The sequence below is a fragment of the Protomyces lactucae-debilis genome, assembly GCF_002105105.1.
Source record: "Protomyces lactucae-debilis strain 12-1054 chromosome Unknown BCR37scaffold_22, whole genome shotgun sequence".
NCBI lineage: Eukaryota > Fungi > Ascomycota > Taphrinomycetes > Taphrinales > Protomycetaceae > Protomyces > Protomyces lactucae-debilis.
The window spans coordinates 94,128-110,937 of record NW_024468014.1 but is presented as its reverse complement, the minus strand read 5'-3'; the positions used below and the strand labels follow the sequence as shown (position 1 = coordinate 110,937).

The window sequence follows — 16,810 nt, the reverse complement described above, 5'->3', positions numbered from 1 at the left end:
CAAATCTCAAATTTTGACTGCAGCAGAGATGGCTCCAGCACACCCGATCGATTTTGGACTATAGAACTATAGATGATGCTAGTTCTTCTTCTTGCCCTTCTTCACACTCGTCAGAGCATCACCCTCGTCATCCAAGTTATCCTCCTGCACACCACCACCCAAAATTCGTCCAACAGTCTTGTTGAACAACGCAAGCGGTACCTGAACCAATAAACTACGTTGCAATGAAGCAGCAGGCACAGCTTCAGGACTCATCTTGGCCTCCTCACCACCCTGAACGAAAAAGACATCACCATTGGGATCCACCTGGAAGACTCTACCTGTTTCAGTGGTGACGCGTTTTCGTTTGTTGAGGTTTGGATAGCCGGCTGCCTCATGAGCGTCCTTGATGTGACCCTGGATGCGACTACGGTGGCTAGCAGCTGCAATCACCATACCGAGATAGTGGAAACCAGACACAATAAAGAACAACAAGACGAGGACAGTGCCAACGCCTGGCCTGTAGCGAGAGTAGAAGTAACCAGTTCCTTTCCTGCAAAGCTTGTTAGTACATCCCTCAAAAGAGACTGAGTGTCAAATGCATACCATTTAGGAAAACCATTGTAGTAGAAATGGTCATATCGCTCACGCACCTCTGGCGTTCTCAACATCTTGGTAATCAATCCAAGCCGCTCAAATCGCTTCTGTGCATTCTTGACACCAATGTTCTTATCCGGATGCAACTGCCTAGATCGCTTCTTATAGGCCTTGCCAATCTCTTCAAGGCTAGCCTTGGGTTTGATTTCCAGGAAGGAGTAAAAAGTGGCATTCGCACCCTCTGAGATCTCCAAAGCGCGTGCAACATCAAAGATCTCATAGTCTTGGTTCGACCAGCGTGAGGCCAGCACGGCAGAGAGTGCCAGCAGCCACAGATGCAGGAAACGCATTTCTTGGGCAAGTGGGTGGAGGGAGTCGCGTTTTGGATTTTCGTGAAGGTTGCTGGCAGATTTGGGTTGCAGGGATCAAAGGATTTCACCACACACTCAAATAGAACTCATAGAAGTGCTTCAGGCTGTATGATGGCTCCGTAGTGCTTCTGCTCTTCTATGCTCGTTCGAAGACCAGCACGATGCGGGTACTCTACTGCTCGTATGCTGTGGCAATCCACACAGCCAGAACTTCCCAAAACAGTGGATATCAGGTGGTTCTTCAAGCAAGCTGAATACCTTGTCCCTAAGATTCCCACCATTGCCATACAGCAGGAAGATAAGGTCTTGCAAATTGCAAGTATGGAGCGCTACTCAAATATCTCACTTCAAGGCATCAAGGCCCAAAACTGGAAGACGCTGCGTGCCTTTCTTCTTGACCCAAGGTTCCTCAAGGTCCTCGCTTCAGATTGCTATGGTAACTTACTAGAGCCATTGGAGATGAAAATTGTCTTGCTACTACCTCAACTAGAACGGATAGTGGATCCTACGAATACCCTTGCAAAGTCGAGACTTGCGTCGCAAGATCAGCACTTGACTGCACATGCTTTGCTGCAACGCTTCAACCATCTCGATACAAAACGTCTAGCAGTCTGTCCTGAGCGCGATTTGCCGATTCGAGCCTCATTCACGCTGGCCAATGTGCGTGAGGAGTATTCAAGCATCAAGGAGGATCACAGGCAAGCTCGCCTTGAGAGTCAACTCGACAAGATCCGCTCTACGCGACAACAACTGACAGAACACATATCAATGGCGGAGAAGCGACGTCAACTAAATACAGCAGATGCTGCAAGGCTTGCAAGGCTGAATATGTGGCCGTCAAGGCCGGAACCCAGCAAGATCGCAGGCGACAGTCCTGCTAGCTAGATCCTACTCTACGCGCTGTATTGCCTGAGGACCGGCAATACGAGATAGGGCAAGAGCCTGCAAGCAATCGCAGCGGGTTCAACAGAAGGCACTATATCAGTCTATATGACTGCCGAGTTTCGGAATGGCCAGATACTTGCTGGAAACAGCAGCTGGTTATTGGTCTGCCACGACTACATGCATCCAGACCATTGGCCTGCAACAATACCCTAATCTGACTCGGTTTCATTCTGCGACTGCCATGGTCTCTATCGTCAGTTCCAGCTGTCAAGAATTGTGCAACGGTGCACGCAGGCAAGATCTCGCGTTATCATTGGCGCGGCCCCACTGTGTCGCAGATCGCCCGAAAGGTCAAGAGTGTCGAGCAGTCTCACGGATTACGGATAGGTATCCATGGTATAAATGCCCGAAGCTACCTCTGCTATGCTTTCTAGTACATCCAGCATGCTGTCTTCCGTGTTCGTCAGCTTGCTTTCTATTGCAGCCACAGATGCCTACCGCACACCATTCAACTACACCTCAACCTGTCTCAATCCACAACCATTATCCTGCAATCTCGGTAGTACGACGGTTGACAAGTGCTGCAGTCCTCAACCAGGCGGTCTGACCCTCGTCACGCAGTTTTGGAGCACTTACACCGGCACATCTGCCAAGTTACCCGCCAAAAGTTGGGGTGTGCATGGATTGTGGCCCGATAACTGTAATGGTACCTATGAGCAGTATTGCAGTGCAGCACGCAACATTTCAGGTCCTCAAACCATTCAATACTTGATGAGCCATGGTCGTTCAGACTTGCTGACACAGATGAATAATGTTTGGATCAATCAAGGTCTCACCAATGATGATCTCTGGGCTCATGAATTCGCAAAGCATGCGACCTGTACCAGTACGTTTGACTTGGATTGCTATGCACCACTCTATGCGGCCAACACTTCTGCTGCTGCCAAAGCAAATGGCGGAGCAGGCGAAGGATTGGATGTCGTGGACTACATGGAGACGACCTTGAATTACTTCACCTCGCACCCGACGTACGAGTGGCTCGCGCGAGCAGGCATCACGCCCAGTAACACCACAACGTACTCACTCTCGCAAATTCAAGCTGCTATTCGCAATGCGACAGGAGTGAATGCTTTTGTTGGCTGTAACAGGAATGCCGCCATGAATAACACGCGAGATGTCTTTTCCGAGATGTGGTACTATGGTCATGTCGAAGGACGCGTGCAAGATCTTGACTTTGTGCCCGTTGACTCCAACAAATTCGGCAACTCGACGTGTGTCTCTTCTGGCATCACCTATCCCCTTCGCGGTAAGGGAGAGACCAAGGATCTGATCACCGGCCGCGTCTACTAGCAAATCAATCTCTTTATAGACTTTTAGATGCATCAATTCTACTGACCTCTAAGCAATACCACCAGCAACAAGCTCCGCAACAGCAAGTTTCTCCGACTTTGCCGTGATTTTAAGCGACACACCCTTTCCAGGCCTGAATGCCAGTTGAATAGTCGCCAATGCGGGTGTACCACTCTCGCGATCCTTGCCAATGACTTTTCCAGCAACCTTGAGGGTATGCGTGTTACCAGACATTGGCACATCCGATCCTTCCAGTGGTGTCATACCCAATGCCTTGACAATCCTCTCACAAGCCTCTTCGAGGGAGTTGAGCTCAGACAAGGCATACACTTCTGCGCAACTTTCGGGAAGTCCATCGAATGTCGTTTGGAAGTTGGAGACATAGAGTGGTTGAATGTACGCACTAGCACCGAGCTCGAGCGTATCCACTTCATACTCATCATCGTACCCTTCCTCCTCTGCTTCACCAGTGGATGGATCCAGTTCGCGACTCGTGTACTTCAGAACATTTGAGAAGTCGCACACGGCAAATGTCCCTGCCGGCCGTGAAAAGACTGCATAAACTGTTGCGTTTTGTGTTGCAGTGGCCTTTTCAGCTTCGAGAATGAATTCCTCAACAAAGTCTTCTTCCGATGGAGTTGCCATAACGCCGACCTTCTCCAGGATTGTGTCGGTGAGTGTATTCTGGATGTTGAATTGCAAGACAACGTGCGCTGCATAGAGATGGACATGCGCTTGCACATGGAATTCCATCTCGGGTGTCGTTAGAGCAATAGCAGGACCAGACCTCAGCACATCACCAAATGCCTTGAATTCCGAAATTGCAGACAAGGACTCTGCAAACTTCTCAGCCGTAGGTGATGGAACTTCCACAGTCGTTTCCATTGTTGGCGTGGGCAAAATCTCCTCACCGGAACTGATATCTGTCTTTGAAGCAAGCGCTGCAGCGTCTGCATCTGCACGAGAAATGACTTGCACCTCTTCAATCTTGAATTGCGCGCCATAGTTGGCTTCTTGGACATAGAGCACGAGTGACTTTTCAAGTTGTGGAAGATTGTAGGTGCTTTCGCTTTGCAGGTACTTCTCCGTCTGCTTGTCTGATTCCAGGACACGCAACGCAAGGGCTGCACGATCACGTACTTCGTCGTCAGAGTCGCCAAGACAACGCTTGAGCAAGACACGCACACTGTGGTTCAATGCTGGTACTTGAGCGAATCGCGCGAGTGCATTGACTGCCGCTGCGCGAACAATGGCATTCTCCAGAATGATGCGATTGTAAATGTATCGCACAAACTTGTTGGGTTCCTTGCATCGAGGACCTTCGCGACCAACCACATACAGGATACGAGCTGAGAGTTTGTGGTATTCGCAGTCTTCGATGAATTCGCACAGCTGTGCAAGTGCTTCCTCTTTAGCGTCATCGACGTACTTGATAAGATCAAAGATTGCCTCAACAAGCGCCTTTTTGAAATCATAGCCTCCATCATCGCGTAGCATCTCTGCCAAGAAGGTGAGCGTGGATGCTTGCTTCGAGGGGAATTTGAGACACAATGCGCGAATGGACGAGATGACAATAATCTTGAATTCATCAGAGATGTCTGCCATGAATCCCTGAATGGTCTCCATTAGCCGCTCAACACTCTCTTCACTGCCAGTTTTGAGGAGGGTTGTGATGGCATAGGTGGCGATATTGCGGTTGGTGTCGCTGACGAGTGGTTCGATATCGACGTTGAGCGATGCCATGGCTTGTGGCATACGCTGACTGAACCTGTTGAGGATGCGGATTGCTGCAAAGCGGGTCACGAAGCGAGGGCTCGTCAAGAAGATTTGCAGCGTGTTCAATGCAGGCTGTGCCTCAGAAGACGTGAGTGTTGGCAATGTCAAGATGGCTTTGGCAGCCTCCAGATTCACCATGTCGCTCTTGTGCTTGAGCCAACCATCCAACAATGCAAACATGGGAGCACGGAAATTGACATCTTCATCAATGACTTGTCGTGCATAGCGAACAAGCAGACACACTGCCCAAGAACTCCTCAAATCAGGTGTCTTGCCACCAAAGAAGGAACCACCAGACTGTGCGGGCTTGCTGTATGTTTGAATCATCTTGACAACACCCATTCGGTCGTGGCCGCGCATGAGGTAGAGCAGGCCGAGAGCGTGGTATTGGCACATGAAGCTTGGATTGGGTCGCAGGTTGAGTTGTGTCAGATGAGCAGGGATGGGAATGGTTGCACCGACAGTGCGTGACGTGAGCACCTCAGAGACTTGGTTCATCCACCGGCGAACGATATCCTTAGAGAGCGGGAACAGGTGGATGGACGAAACAAGTGCTGCAGAACTCACGGCAGGTGTCTTGTCAACAATAGCGGTAGAGATGGGACGCTCAATGACGGGAATGCTGCCACCGTCAATGATACGTGTCAATGCTCGGATCGAGTTGGGCCTGTACATGGTCTCTGAGGACGTGCTTGTGTCCTTCATGATGGAAGAAGTGATCATGATTGTATCTTCTGCATCCTTGTAGAGTTCCTGCATCACGACGTAGACCATCTGTCGCAGGGAAGCGTCCTTGTGCTGAAACAGCTTCGTCATACCAAAGAAGAGGTCTGTCGACTCTTGCGTACTAAACTTTTCGCCCGTACTCAACAGGTAGATGAGCTTGGTGAGCAAGATGCGGCATTTCTTGGGAGAGATGGGCGACTGGTTGAAGAGTCGCGCTCCTTGGAAGACGGTGGTGCGGTCAATATTGGCGAAGAAGTCGGAGCTGCCATCTTCATCTTTCTTGGAGTCGGACATGGCTGCAGATGGCGATCAGGAAGATTGGGGCCGTCTCTACCCTGGTGTCCTGTCCTCAATGCGTGTAGAACCCCTGCTGCTACTGCTGTCCTGGTCCTGGTCCTGGTCGTCGCGCTGGTTCGTGTTGTCGACAGTCTGGGGTTAGGGTCAATACTTGCCGATTTCAAAGGACTTTTACGATGACTCCAATTTGCACTTGCTCCGGTGATGGGCTTGTTCTGTGTCTGTATGAAGGGCAAGAGCTTGTTCGGAAGGCCTACTTGGCTGCTGCTCGAGATTTGGTGCAGGAGTAGTCAAGCTTCATGATTCGAAGTTGAGCATAATCACGCATCTAGGACCGGTGTTGTGATCTGGATCGAGGCCTATGAAAGACAGAAAATGGCATGCAGATTGGCTATTCTTATTGTCTTGTATGGATTCTAGTGAGGAAAGCATACATCGGCTCCTCAGCTTAATTCACATGTGCTTGTTGAGCCCGAATGCTGGAAGGGCTCTCCTTGAGGCTTGCAACCCTAAGCTCTCCTTTGCAATCTGAACGACATGGCTCAATATGCACTGAGGCAGTCTGTGGGCTTGGTTTGTCCAAAGGCTTCCAAAGTTGATGACCAAAGGGGGGACTCAAATGATCTTGGCGATGACTCCGACTTGCATTCGCTGCAGTATCTAATGGGCTTGTTCTGTGTCTGTTTGAAGGGCAAGAGCTTGTTGGGAGGGGCAATCTGTCGATTGCTCGAGATTTGATGCATGCGTAGTCAAGCACTATGCTCTTCGAACTTTCTTATGATCACGCATCCAAAAGCGTATCGTGTTCTAAGTCGAAGCCTATGAGAGACAGAAGATGGCATGGATATTGGCTAATCTCATTGTTCTGTATGAAGGCTGTTGAGAGAGGCATATATCGGCTTCTCAGCTAGATTCACAGGTGGTTGATCTACAGGTGGTTGCTGAGCCCGACTGCTGCAAAGGCTCTCCTTCAGCCTGGCAAACCGATTGCCATGAGCTGCTCGATATTACAAGCTGGTCGACATGGCTGACAAGATGATCCATGTACTCTGTGGGCTTGGTCCGTCCGAAGGCCTCCAAAGTTGATGATTAAAGGCATTGCTTGAGATGAGCTACTCTGGTACAAGAGTTTGGGAACGGTCTTGGCATGGAGCTTGCTGGCGGCAGCCTTATTGCTCATGGGCCAGCTCAGTGATGGGTTCTTGCTGCTAGTCCGATGTCAAAGGTGGCGTCAAGGCATGTCTCTGATTGTGCTACACTGTTGCCTACGTCCAGGATCGAGGCCTTGGTCTCCTTGTTCAGTACATCTGCCAATCCAAGTTACATGATCTTACATGGTGCTAGACCAAGTCGCATTGTCAAAATGTGTCACGGCCACTGCGCTGCATTCTCTGCTAACGCTTCTTGAGTCATGTATCAGATGAGTGACTCAACAGTTCAAATTTTCGCAACGGCAAAATTATTCATCTTGTGTCACAATTGCAATGACAAAAAGTGAGTCGGTAATGGAGACTACTCGCTTTTCAAAGATTTCCGTATACCTTACCCAACGACCCACTTTCCAACGGCTTGATTTCTAGCAGTCGCCGAGGACAATACAAGCTCAGTAATCTCTGTTGGTCGTTGCCTGGTGTCTTGGAAGGCCGTAAGGACGCATGTTGGGAGACAGCTTGGCATCACTTTGGTGACTCATCTACACGGCGTCTTGTTGTTCTGGCTGGGTGGCAGCTCGCGTATCTGCGAAAGCGCCATGTGGTCTTGAGCTGCGGCAAATAATAGGGAGCGACATCATCGTTGACCATTCGAATGAGACCTAGGCCTTGAGTTCTCATCAAATTCAAGCCTAAATGATGGATGACTGAGTCAGACAGCGTCAACCTGACTTTCAGATACCCCAATTAAGACAAATCGATGTCCAGCCAGCCGCCAAAATGCTAATCAGACCTCTCTCTGGAGCGTTCATGGCGCGTTCAGCAGCGTCTGCACTCCCGCCGAGTGTCTTGCAATGACACTTCCAAGACAATTGCTGCTGAGATTCTGCGAATACTTTGTTCATTGTCGGTCATTACTCATTGCCAAATGATCGTTGAACAGCTATAAGAACATGCCCATGAAGCTCTCCCTCCCTCTCCATCTTCCTGCACTCTCTCGAGTACTGTTCCTACCAGCCCTTCCCTTCCAGGACTCTGTTATTCGTCGCTCTCTCAAGTACTCAGTGTTTAAACACTCTCAACGTACCCTACCCTCTTTCTCAATTTCAACTTTTCAAGCATCCATCATGGCCCAGAGCGCGCTCATTTCTGGATATTCTGGAACCGTTCCCACCCTTTCCCGTCGTCGCCAGGCGCTCGCAGCCAGTGATCGATTCACCACTGCCACCAACAAGTCCTCCGCGCCCACTCTCTTCAAGGACCTGTGCCTCCGATGGAAGTTGCCTGGCTCAAACAAGCGTCTTCTCTGCGAGGATCCCGAGAACTTGCCTGTAAAGCGCCGCAAGATGGCTCTTACGAGCGCTTCTGCTGTTGACACAGAGCACGTCTCTGCAGATGAAGCACCCGTCCGAGGTCTTTTCATTGTCTTCAACTCATACGAGACGATGCAGACCACTATGGCACGCTCATTTTCTGCTGCTGAAAAGGCGCACAAGAGGCTCTTTCCCAATGCTGAAGCAGAGAATGCACACCGGAAGCGCGCCACCAAGCCTGTCAACTCTGCTTCTACCTCTCCTTCGATCCCTTCGTTAGGCTGGTCATCTGATGCCAACACGACTGGTCCTTTGCCACTCAATTCTGCTCAGCCTCAGCTTGTCGCGTCAATTTCACCAGTCTCTCAAGACTTGTCCATCTGTCCGGTTACTTCCTCGTTGGACCAGATGGAGTATGACATTGCTTATCCGGCTACAATGCCGACGCCGCTTGAGCAGCTTGCAACAGGTCGGCAGGAGACAGTAGCCCAACAAGCCTTTGGAAGTGTTGGATTTGAAGCAGTCTTTCCTGCTAGTTTTGAGATCACCTCCGGTAACGATGTGGGCATCTTCCCACTCGAATGCAACCCATCGGATTTTCCATCTGACTCTTCGGTGCCGGCAAACTTGGACGACATCGAGTGGTTCTATTCGCCTCAGCCTACCTATGATGCGGCAGCTCTGAGTTTTGCGTTCGCTGACTTTGACGCCATGGCTTCCGCTGCAATGTACCCAGTCAGTTGATTTCAGCCTGCTCTTCCGGTTGTGTGTCAGCGTTGACGGATACGCGATGAGACCCGCATCTTACCTGGCCTAGCCGAAAGTTCACTACCCAGAATCACGAGGCTTCGCAAAGGAAAGCACTCTATTCGGTCCTACTCCTGAGCATATTTGCATGTTTGGCCAATGCCATTTTTGTGCTTTAAACTTGTGCTTTAGACTTTATTCAAGGTACTTTTGTATTCGTAGACACTGTCGTATAACTTTTGATTTGAATCGCGCCCCAGTGGGTCCCTGATAGTAGTCTTCTATTGTCCATCGATGGTCTGGCCGCGTTTTGTCTCAAGATCGTCAGTCCGTGTACGACATTTTTCAGGGGTATCCGAGAAACTCCAACGAACAATACATGACCAGACCATCACAGAAAAGGGACCAAGACCCTGCACTTATGACAAACGACGTGACACATGTCTGTCTTGTATTCACTGCTACACCTCTATCTACTTAGTCTGGCATTCGAGAACGTCCTGGCATGGAAGCCCAGTTGACGCAACCAACGCAAAATTTCCAAGTGCAACGTGTTCCAGAACATAACCTCCGACGTTCTCTACAACCTGAATACCTCGCAAAAGTCCTATCAGAGGTTGTACTGCACATTATGAGTATCCAGTGTTCAGACACTCTCTACTCACCTTCGTTCTCAATCTCACTTTCTCAATCGTCCATCATGTTCCCAAGCGCACCCAAGTCGCTCATTGCTGGAACCACTTCCACTCTTTCCCGTCGTCGCCAGGCGCTCGCAGCCAGTGACCGCTTCACCAGCGCCAACAACAAGCCCGTTGCACCCATTCTTTTCGAGGACCTATGTTCCCGATGGAAATTGCCAGGCTCAAACAAGCATCTTCTCTGCGAGGACCCCGAGAACTCGCCTGCCAAGCGCCGCAAGACGGCTCCCACGACCGCTTCTACTGTTGGCGAAGAGGACTTTTCCCTCTTTGCAGATGAAGCCCCGTCCGAGGTCTCTTTACCGTCTTCAACTCATACGAGACGACGCAGACCACTAAGGCACGCTCTTTCTGTGCCGCTGAAAAGGCGCACAAGAGGCTTTTTCCCAACGCAGAAGCAGAGAACGCGCACCGAAAGCGCGCCCTCAAGCCTGTCGTTAGTGCATTGCCTTCTTCGCTGAACAACTCTGCTTCGACCTCCCCTTCTCTCCCTTCATTAGACTGGTCGTCTGACGCCATCATGACTAGTCCTATGCCGATCAACTCTGCTCAGTCTCAGCACGTCACGTCAATTTCACCGCTCTCTCACGGTTCCACCATTTCTCCCGTTACTTCCTCGTTGGACCAGGTCGAATTTGACTTTGCTTATCCTACAACGTTGCTCACGCCATTTGAGCAGATTGCACCGAGTCGGCAGGAGACAGCAGCTCAGCAAGCGTTTGGAATCGTTGGATATGAAGCAGGTTTTAATGCCAGCTTTGAGATCACCACCGGTAACGACGTGGGCAACTTCCCACTCGAATGCAACCCATCGGGTTTGCCATCTGACTCTGCGCTGCCGGCAAACATGGATGACATCGAGTTGTTCTTCTCGTCTCGGCCCACTTACGATTCGGCAGCCATGGCAAATCTTTCGCTCGCTGAACTTGACGCCATGGCTTCTCTGCGATGTACTCGGTCAGTCAGATCTAAACCTGCTCTCCCTGTTGCAGCTCAGCGCACGCCATATCGTCAAATTCAGCGAGCGCAAGACTCACCTTAGCTGTTGATCATAGGTGGGCTTCGGCGAGAAGACCACTCGATGTCATCCAAGTTGGCCGGCAGCGCAGAGTCAGATAGCAAATCCGATGGATACTTTTCGAGTGGGAAGAAGGCCGAATCATTACTGCTGGTGGTCTCAGAGCTGTCAGGAAAGACTGCGTTATATTCAACGTTTCCAAACATTTCTCTCGCTGCTATCTCCACCTGACCTGTTGCAAGCTGCTCATATGCTCACACGGCGAGAGCAATGTTGCAGGATAAGTAAAGCCAAACTCGATCTGGTTCAACGAGGAAGCACTTAGAGAAATGGACAAGTCGTGAGACAGTGGTGAGATTGACGCGACGTGCTGAGGCTGAGCGGAGTTGAGTGGCAAAGAACCAGTCGTGTTGGCGTCAGATGACCAGCTTGATGAAAGGAGCGAAGCAGAGGCAGAAGCAGAATTGTTTAGAGATGAAGGCAGTGCATCAAGCAAAGTCTTGGGGGCGCGCTTCCGGTGCGCATTCTCTGCTTCTGCATTGGGCAAGAACCTCTTGTGGGCCTTCTCAGCGGCGGAAAAGGAGCGAGCCCTGGTATTCTACGTCGTCTCGAATGAGTTGAAGATGGTAAAGAGACCTTGGACGGGTGCTTCATCTGCAAAGAGGGAAAGTCCTCTGCATCAACAGCAGAAGCGCTCTGCGGCGCTTGGCAGGCGAGTTTTCGGTGTCCTCGCAAAGGAGATACCTGTTTGAGCCTAGCAACCTCCATCGTAGGCACAGGTCCTTAAAGAGGATGGGTGCAGAGGATTTCTTGTTGGCGCTGGTAAAACCGTCACTGGCTGCGAGCGCCTGACGATGGCGGGAGAGAGTGGGAGTGGTTCAAGCAATGAACGACTTGGGTGCGCTTGGGGACATGACGAATGCTTGAGAGGGTGAGAATGGGAAAGAGGGTGAGTAAAGAGTGTCTGAATACTGAATACTAGAGAGAGAGACGGGTAACAGAGTCCTGGAAGGGTAAAGCTGACATTCCAGTACTCGAGAGAATGCAGGAAGATGGAGAGAAGAGAGAGCGTCATGGACATGTTCTTATAGCTCTCAACGAGCATTTGGCACTAAGTAATGGCCGACAGAATTTGCGCAGAATCTCAGCAGCAATTGTCTTGGAAGTGTCATTGCACTGACATCTCCATCTTTCTTGGAGTCGGACATGGCTGCAGATGGCGTTCAGGAAGATTGTGGCCGTCTCTACCCTGGTGTCCTGTCCTCAATGCGTGTAGAACCTCTGCTTCGACTGCTGTCCTAGTCCTTGCTGGCTCGTGTGGGGTTAGGGTCAATACTTGCCGATTTCAAAGGATTTTGACGATAACTAAAACTTGCACTTGCTCCGGTATCTGATGGGCTTATTCTGTGTCTGTATGGAGGGCAAGAGCCTTGAGAAGGGCTACTTGTCTTTTGCTCTAGATTCGATGCATGAGTAGTCTAGCTTCAAGCTTCGAAACTCAACACAATCACGCTTCTGCAAGCGGTGTTGTGATCGAAGTCGAAGCCTATCTATGATGGCCGAAGATGGCATCAAGGTCGGCTACTTTCGTTGTCTTGTATGGACTCTAGTGAGAGAAGCATACATCGGCTCCTCAGCTTGATTCACAGGTGCTTGTTGAGCCCGACTGCTGGAAGGGCCTCCCTTGAGGCTTGCGATTGCCATGAGCAGCTCACCTTGTTGGCGAGGCCTTGATGAACATGGGCCATCTCAATCGTGGGTTCTTGCTGCTAGTTCGATGTCAAGAGTGGCGTCAAGGCATGTCTTTGCTTTCGATACACTGTGGTCTACGTCCGGGATCAAGGCCTTGGTCTCCTTGTCCAATACATCTGCCAATTTAGGCTATATGAATGTCTCTTAGCAGACAGCAAGTTACTGCTGGACTTTCATCGGACCACATGAGCGCCTGGAGAGCTTCGGCTTCAGCAACCCGTCAGACAAGTTTCAAGGTTCAGAACAGTGCTATGCTATATGTCTTGCATGTTGCTAGACCAAGTCGCATTGTCAAGATGTGTCAGGGCCACTGCGCGGTATTCTCCGCAACACTGCTTGAGTCATGCATCCAGACGAGTGACTCAACAATTCAAATTTTCGCAACGGCAAAATTATTCATCTTGTGTCGCATGGACACAAATTGAGTCGGGAATGGAGACTACTCGCTTTTCAAAGATTTTCGTATACCTTACCCAACGACCCACTTTTCAGCTGCTCTCTCTCTCTAGCAGTCGCCGAGGACAACATAAGCTCAGTAATCTCTGTTGGTCGTTGCCTGGTGTCTTGGAAGGCCGTAAGGACGCATGTTGGGAGATAGCTTGACATCGAATTGGTGACTCATCTACTCAACGTCTCGCAGCTCTGGCTGGGTGGCAGCTCGCGTATCTGCGAAAGCGCCATGTGGTATTGAGCTGTGGCTAATAATAGGGAGCGACATCATCGTTGACCATTCGAATGAGGACCAGGCCCATGTTTCTCATCAAATTCAAGCCCAAATGATGGATGACTGAGTCAGACAGCGTCAACCTGACTCTCAGAATCCCCAATCAAGACAAATCGATGTCCAGCCAGCCGCCAAAATGCTAATCAGGCCTCTCTCTGAAGCGTTCATGGCGCTTCCAGCAGCGTCTGCACTCCCGCCGAGTGTCTTGCAATGACACTTCCAAGACAATTGCTGCTGAGATTCTGCGAACACTCTGTTCATTGTCGGTCATTACTCATTGCCAAATGCTCGTTGAACAGCCGTTGAACAGCTATAAGGACATGCCCATGAAGCTCTCCCTTTCTCTCCATCTTCCTGCACTCTCTCGAGTACTGTTCCCATCGGCCCTTCCCTTCCAGGACTTTATTACCCGTCTCTCTCTCGAGTATCCAGTGTTCAGACACTCTCTACGCACCCTCGTTCTCAATCTCACTTTCTCAACCCTCCATCATGTTCTCAAGCGCACCCAAGTCGCTCATTGCTGGAATCCCTTCCACTCTTTCCCGTCGTCGCCAGGCGCTCGCAACCAGTGACCGCTTCACCAGCGCCAACAACAAGTCCCTTGCACCCACTCTTTTCAAGGACCTGTGCTTCCGATGGAAATTGCCAGGCTCAAACAAGCATCTTCTCTGCGAGGGTCCCGAGAACTTGCCTGCCAAGCGCCGCAAGACGGCTCCCACGCGCGCCTCTGCTGTTGGCGAAGAGGACTTCCCCCTCTTTGCAGATGAAGTAGCCGATCAAGGTCTCTTCACCATTTTCAACTCATTCCAGACGACGCAGACTGCCGCGGCACGCTCTCTTTCTGCCGCTGAAAAGGCGCACAAGAGGCTCTTTCCCAACGCAGAAGCAGAGAACGCGCACCGGAAGCGCGCCGCCATGCTTGTCGTCGGTGCACTGCCTTCACCTCCCAAGAACTCTGCTTCGACCTCGCCTTCGCTCCCTTCATCAGGCTGGTCATCTGACGCCAACGCGACTGGTCCTTTGCCACTCAACTTCGCTCAGACTCAGCACGTCGCTTCAATCTCTCCTCTCTCTCACGACTTCACCATCTCTCCGGTTACTTCCTCGTTGGACCAGGTCGAATTTGACTTTGCTTAGCCTACAACGTTGCTCACGCCGTATGAGCAGATTGCAACGAGTCGGCAGGAGACAGTAGCCCAACAAGCCTTTGGAAACGTTGGACATGAAGCAGATTTTTCTGCCAGCTTTCAGATCACCACCGGTAACGATGTGGGCATCTTCCCACTCGAATGCAGCCCATCGGTATTACCATCTGACTCTGCGCTGCCGGCAAATGTGGATGACATCGAGTGGTTCTTCTCGCCTCGGCCCACTTACGATTCGGCAGCCATGGTAAATCTGACGTTCGCTGAACTTGACGCCATGGCTTCCACTGCGATGTACCCGGTCAGTCAGATCTAAACTGCTCTCCCTATTGCGTCTCAGTGGCGACGGATCCGCAATAATGGCCGCATCTTACCTGCTCTAGCCGAAAACTCACTACCCAGAATCACGAGACTTGACAAAGGAAAGCACTCTATTCGCTCCTTCTCCTGAGCATATTTGCATGTTTGGCCAATTTGCCACTTTTGTGCTTTAGACTTGTGTTTTAGGCTTTGTTCAAAGTGCTTTTGTATGCGTAGTCACTGTTGTATAACTTTTACTTTTGAATCACTCCCTAGTGGGTCCTTGACAGTAGTCTTCTACTGGACAGCGATGGTCTGGCCGCGCCTTGTTTCGAGATCGTCAGACTGTGTACGACATTTTTCAGGGGTATCCGAGAAATTCCAACAAACAATACATGGCCAGACCATCACAGACCAGAGATGAAGACCCTTAACTCATAGCCACCAACGAGACAGATGTCTGTCTTGGACTCACTGCTCCAACTCTATCCACACAGTCCGGCATTCGAGGACGTCTTGGCATGGAAGCTCAGTTGACGCAACCAATGCAAGAGTTCTTATTGCAACGTGGTCCAGAACACAACCCAAGACGTTCTCTACAGCCTGAGTACCTCGCAAAAGTCCCATCAGAGGTTGTACTGCACATTATCAGATGCGTATTGGAAGCGGGAGACGACGAGACATGCCAAATTGCCAATAACGACACGTTGCGTGCATTAAGGAGTACGTGTCAGAGACTCAACGATATTGCAACGCCTCTGGTCTTTGCTCAGCTAAGATACATGGACATCAATCGACTCAGTACATCCAGTAGATGTCTTGGTAGTATACTGCAACGGCCTTTTGCAGAGTTTGTGCGAAAACTGGAAGTTCGTGTTCAGCTCCTACTTCAACCTGCAGCAACATATGACACTGCCTCCGCTGGCCCTGTACGGTCTCATCTTTGCAAGTTGACGAAGCTGGAAGAACTGATTCTGCATGATATGAGTCCAAAGCACGGTTTCTGGAAGAATGGCTTTGCGCGGCAGAATGTCATCTACACCGCCAACGTCGTTGATGCATTGAACGACATTTTGGCAGCATCCTCGAAGACGCTCAAGAAGCTGTCTTTTATCAACTACCGTACTTGCTATCTGCCAAATCTCGAACCTCCAGTGGCTCAAGCAAGTCAATCGAAAACAAGCTTGGCTGGACTCAGTCACTTTACCCTCACTTTGAGACCCAGAAAGCAAATTGGGGAGTATGAATCTGCTCGAGAATGTGATGCACGCCTCCACTCACTGTTGCTGTCAGCCAAGAACATCACTCACTTGCGTCTCGAGCTTGACGAGTTCATTACAGGTGCAGACCTCTGGCCAGGTTTGTTCTTTCCAAATCTCTTCAAACTCCACACAGCACGAATTGATGCCATTGAAGCTACTGATAGTACTTTTATGATTTTGCATGGAAAGACGCTGAAGCATCGTGTTGTCGAGGAGAGCTTTTTCGTTGGCAGGAGTGCAGATTGGAGTCGACGTCTCATGGACTCCAGCATTCGCTTGGAATCATTCATCGTCAAGAACACCGCCCTCACGGATCTGGATCCAGGAGAGGTAGATGATCACTTGACGTGGTTCGACTACTTTTGCATTTGCCCCTTGAAAGTCTATGAGATGCACCTCACAAAACGAGACTACTACACACCAGCACTTCAGTCTCATCTGGACTTCATGAAGTGGCCTCCTTGTCTAGAAATGATCAAGTTGAAGGCTTGTGGTCTGCAACTCGATCACCTGCGAGATCGGATCATGCGAGAGCACCCGAATGCGTCAGTGCATGTCGAGATGCTCGAAGAGTGGGATGAGTCTGATGACTAAGACCAGTATGGCTAAGCGTGTATAGTCTTTATCCTTGTGCTCTCTGCCATGCGACAGATAGAACAATAATCAGACAGCCAAGTCACCATTTAACTAGAGGATCTTGGAGCCCATCTGAAGCGAGT

The 16,810-nt window shown here is 50.4% G+C and overlaps 6 protein-coding genes across 6 annotated transcripts; 4 read left to right on the top strand and 2 right to left on the bottom strand.

Moving 5' to 3' along the window:
- Positions 1–17: 17 nt before the first annotated feature.
- On the bottom strand, positions 18–985 carry BCR37DRAFT_361643 (DnaJ domain-containing protein). The gene is made up of 2 exons (XM_040868232.1): positions 586–985; positions 18–532 (listed from the first exon to the last, which is right to left on the bottom strand). The coding sequence occupies exons 1-2, from the start codon at positions 924–926 to the stop codon at positions 79–81; spliced, it is 795 nt and encodes a 264-aa protein (XP_040722717.1). The 5' UTR covers positions 927–985; the 3' UTR covers positions 18–78.
- Positions 986–1,004: 19 nt separating this feature from the next.
- On the top strand, positions 1,005–2,033 carry BCR37DRAFT_162324 (uncharacterized protein). Its single transcript, XM_040866172.1, has 2 exons — positions 1,005–1,361; positions 1,398–2,033. The coding sequence occupies exons 1-2, from the start codon at positions 1,086–1,088 to the stop codon at positions 1,830–1,832; spliced, it is 711 nt and encodes a 236-aa protein (XP_040722716.1). The 5' UTR covers positions 1,005–1,085; the 3' UTR covers positions 1,833–2,033.
- Positions 2,034–2,276: 243 nt separating this feature from the next.
- BCR37DRAFT_351435 (ribonuclease T2-like protein) lies at positions 2,277–3,182 on the top strand (the record flags this gene model as incomplete). The annotated part of the gene is made up of 1 exon (XM_040868071.1): positions 2,277–3,182. One exon carries the CDS (start codon positions 2,277–2,279, stop codon positions 3,180–3,182), a length of 906 nt encoding a protein of 301 aa, XP_040722715.1.
- Positions 3,171–6,260, bottom strand: BCR37DRAFT_383268 (coatomer gamma subunit Sec21). The gene has a single exon (XM_040870024.1). The coding sequence runs from the start codon at positions 5,976–5,978 to the stop codon at positions 3,231–3,233; it is 2,748 nt and encodes a 915-aa protein (XP_040722714.1). The 5' UTR covers positions 5,979–6,260; the 3' UTR covers positions 3,171–3,230.
- Positions 6,261–8,085: 1,825 nt separating this feature from the next.
- On the top strand, positions 8,086–11,134 carry BCR37DRAFT_406103 (uncharacterized protein; the record flags this gene model as incomplete). Its single annotated transcript, XM_040872100.1, has 6 exons — positions 8,086–9,180; positions 9,385–9,396; positions 9,453–9,515; positions 9,542–9,634; positions 9,674–10,183; positions 10,222–11,134. The coding sequence occupies 6 exons, from the start codon at positions 8,086–8,088 to the stop codon at positions 10,930–10,932; spliced, it is 2,484 nt and encodes an 827-aa protein (XP_040722713.1). The 3' UTR covers positions 10,933–11,134.
- A 4,386-nt stretch (positions 11,135–15,520) lies between these two features.
- Positions 15,521–16,771, top strand: BCR37DRAFT_383265 (uncharacterized protein; the record flags this gene model as incomplete). Its single annotated transcript, XM_040870023.1, has 1 exon — positions 15,521–16,771. A coding segment is annotated over exon 1 (1,070 nt), but the record flags the coding sequence as incomplete, so codon positions are not given.
- Between the last annotated feature and the right edge of the window lie 39 nt (positions 16,772–16,810).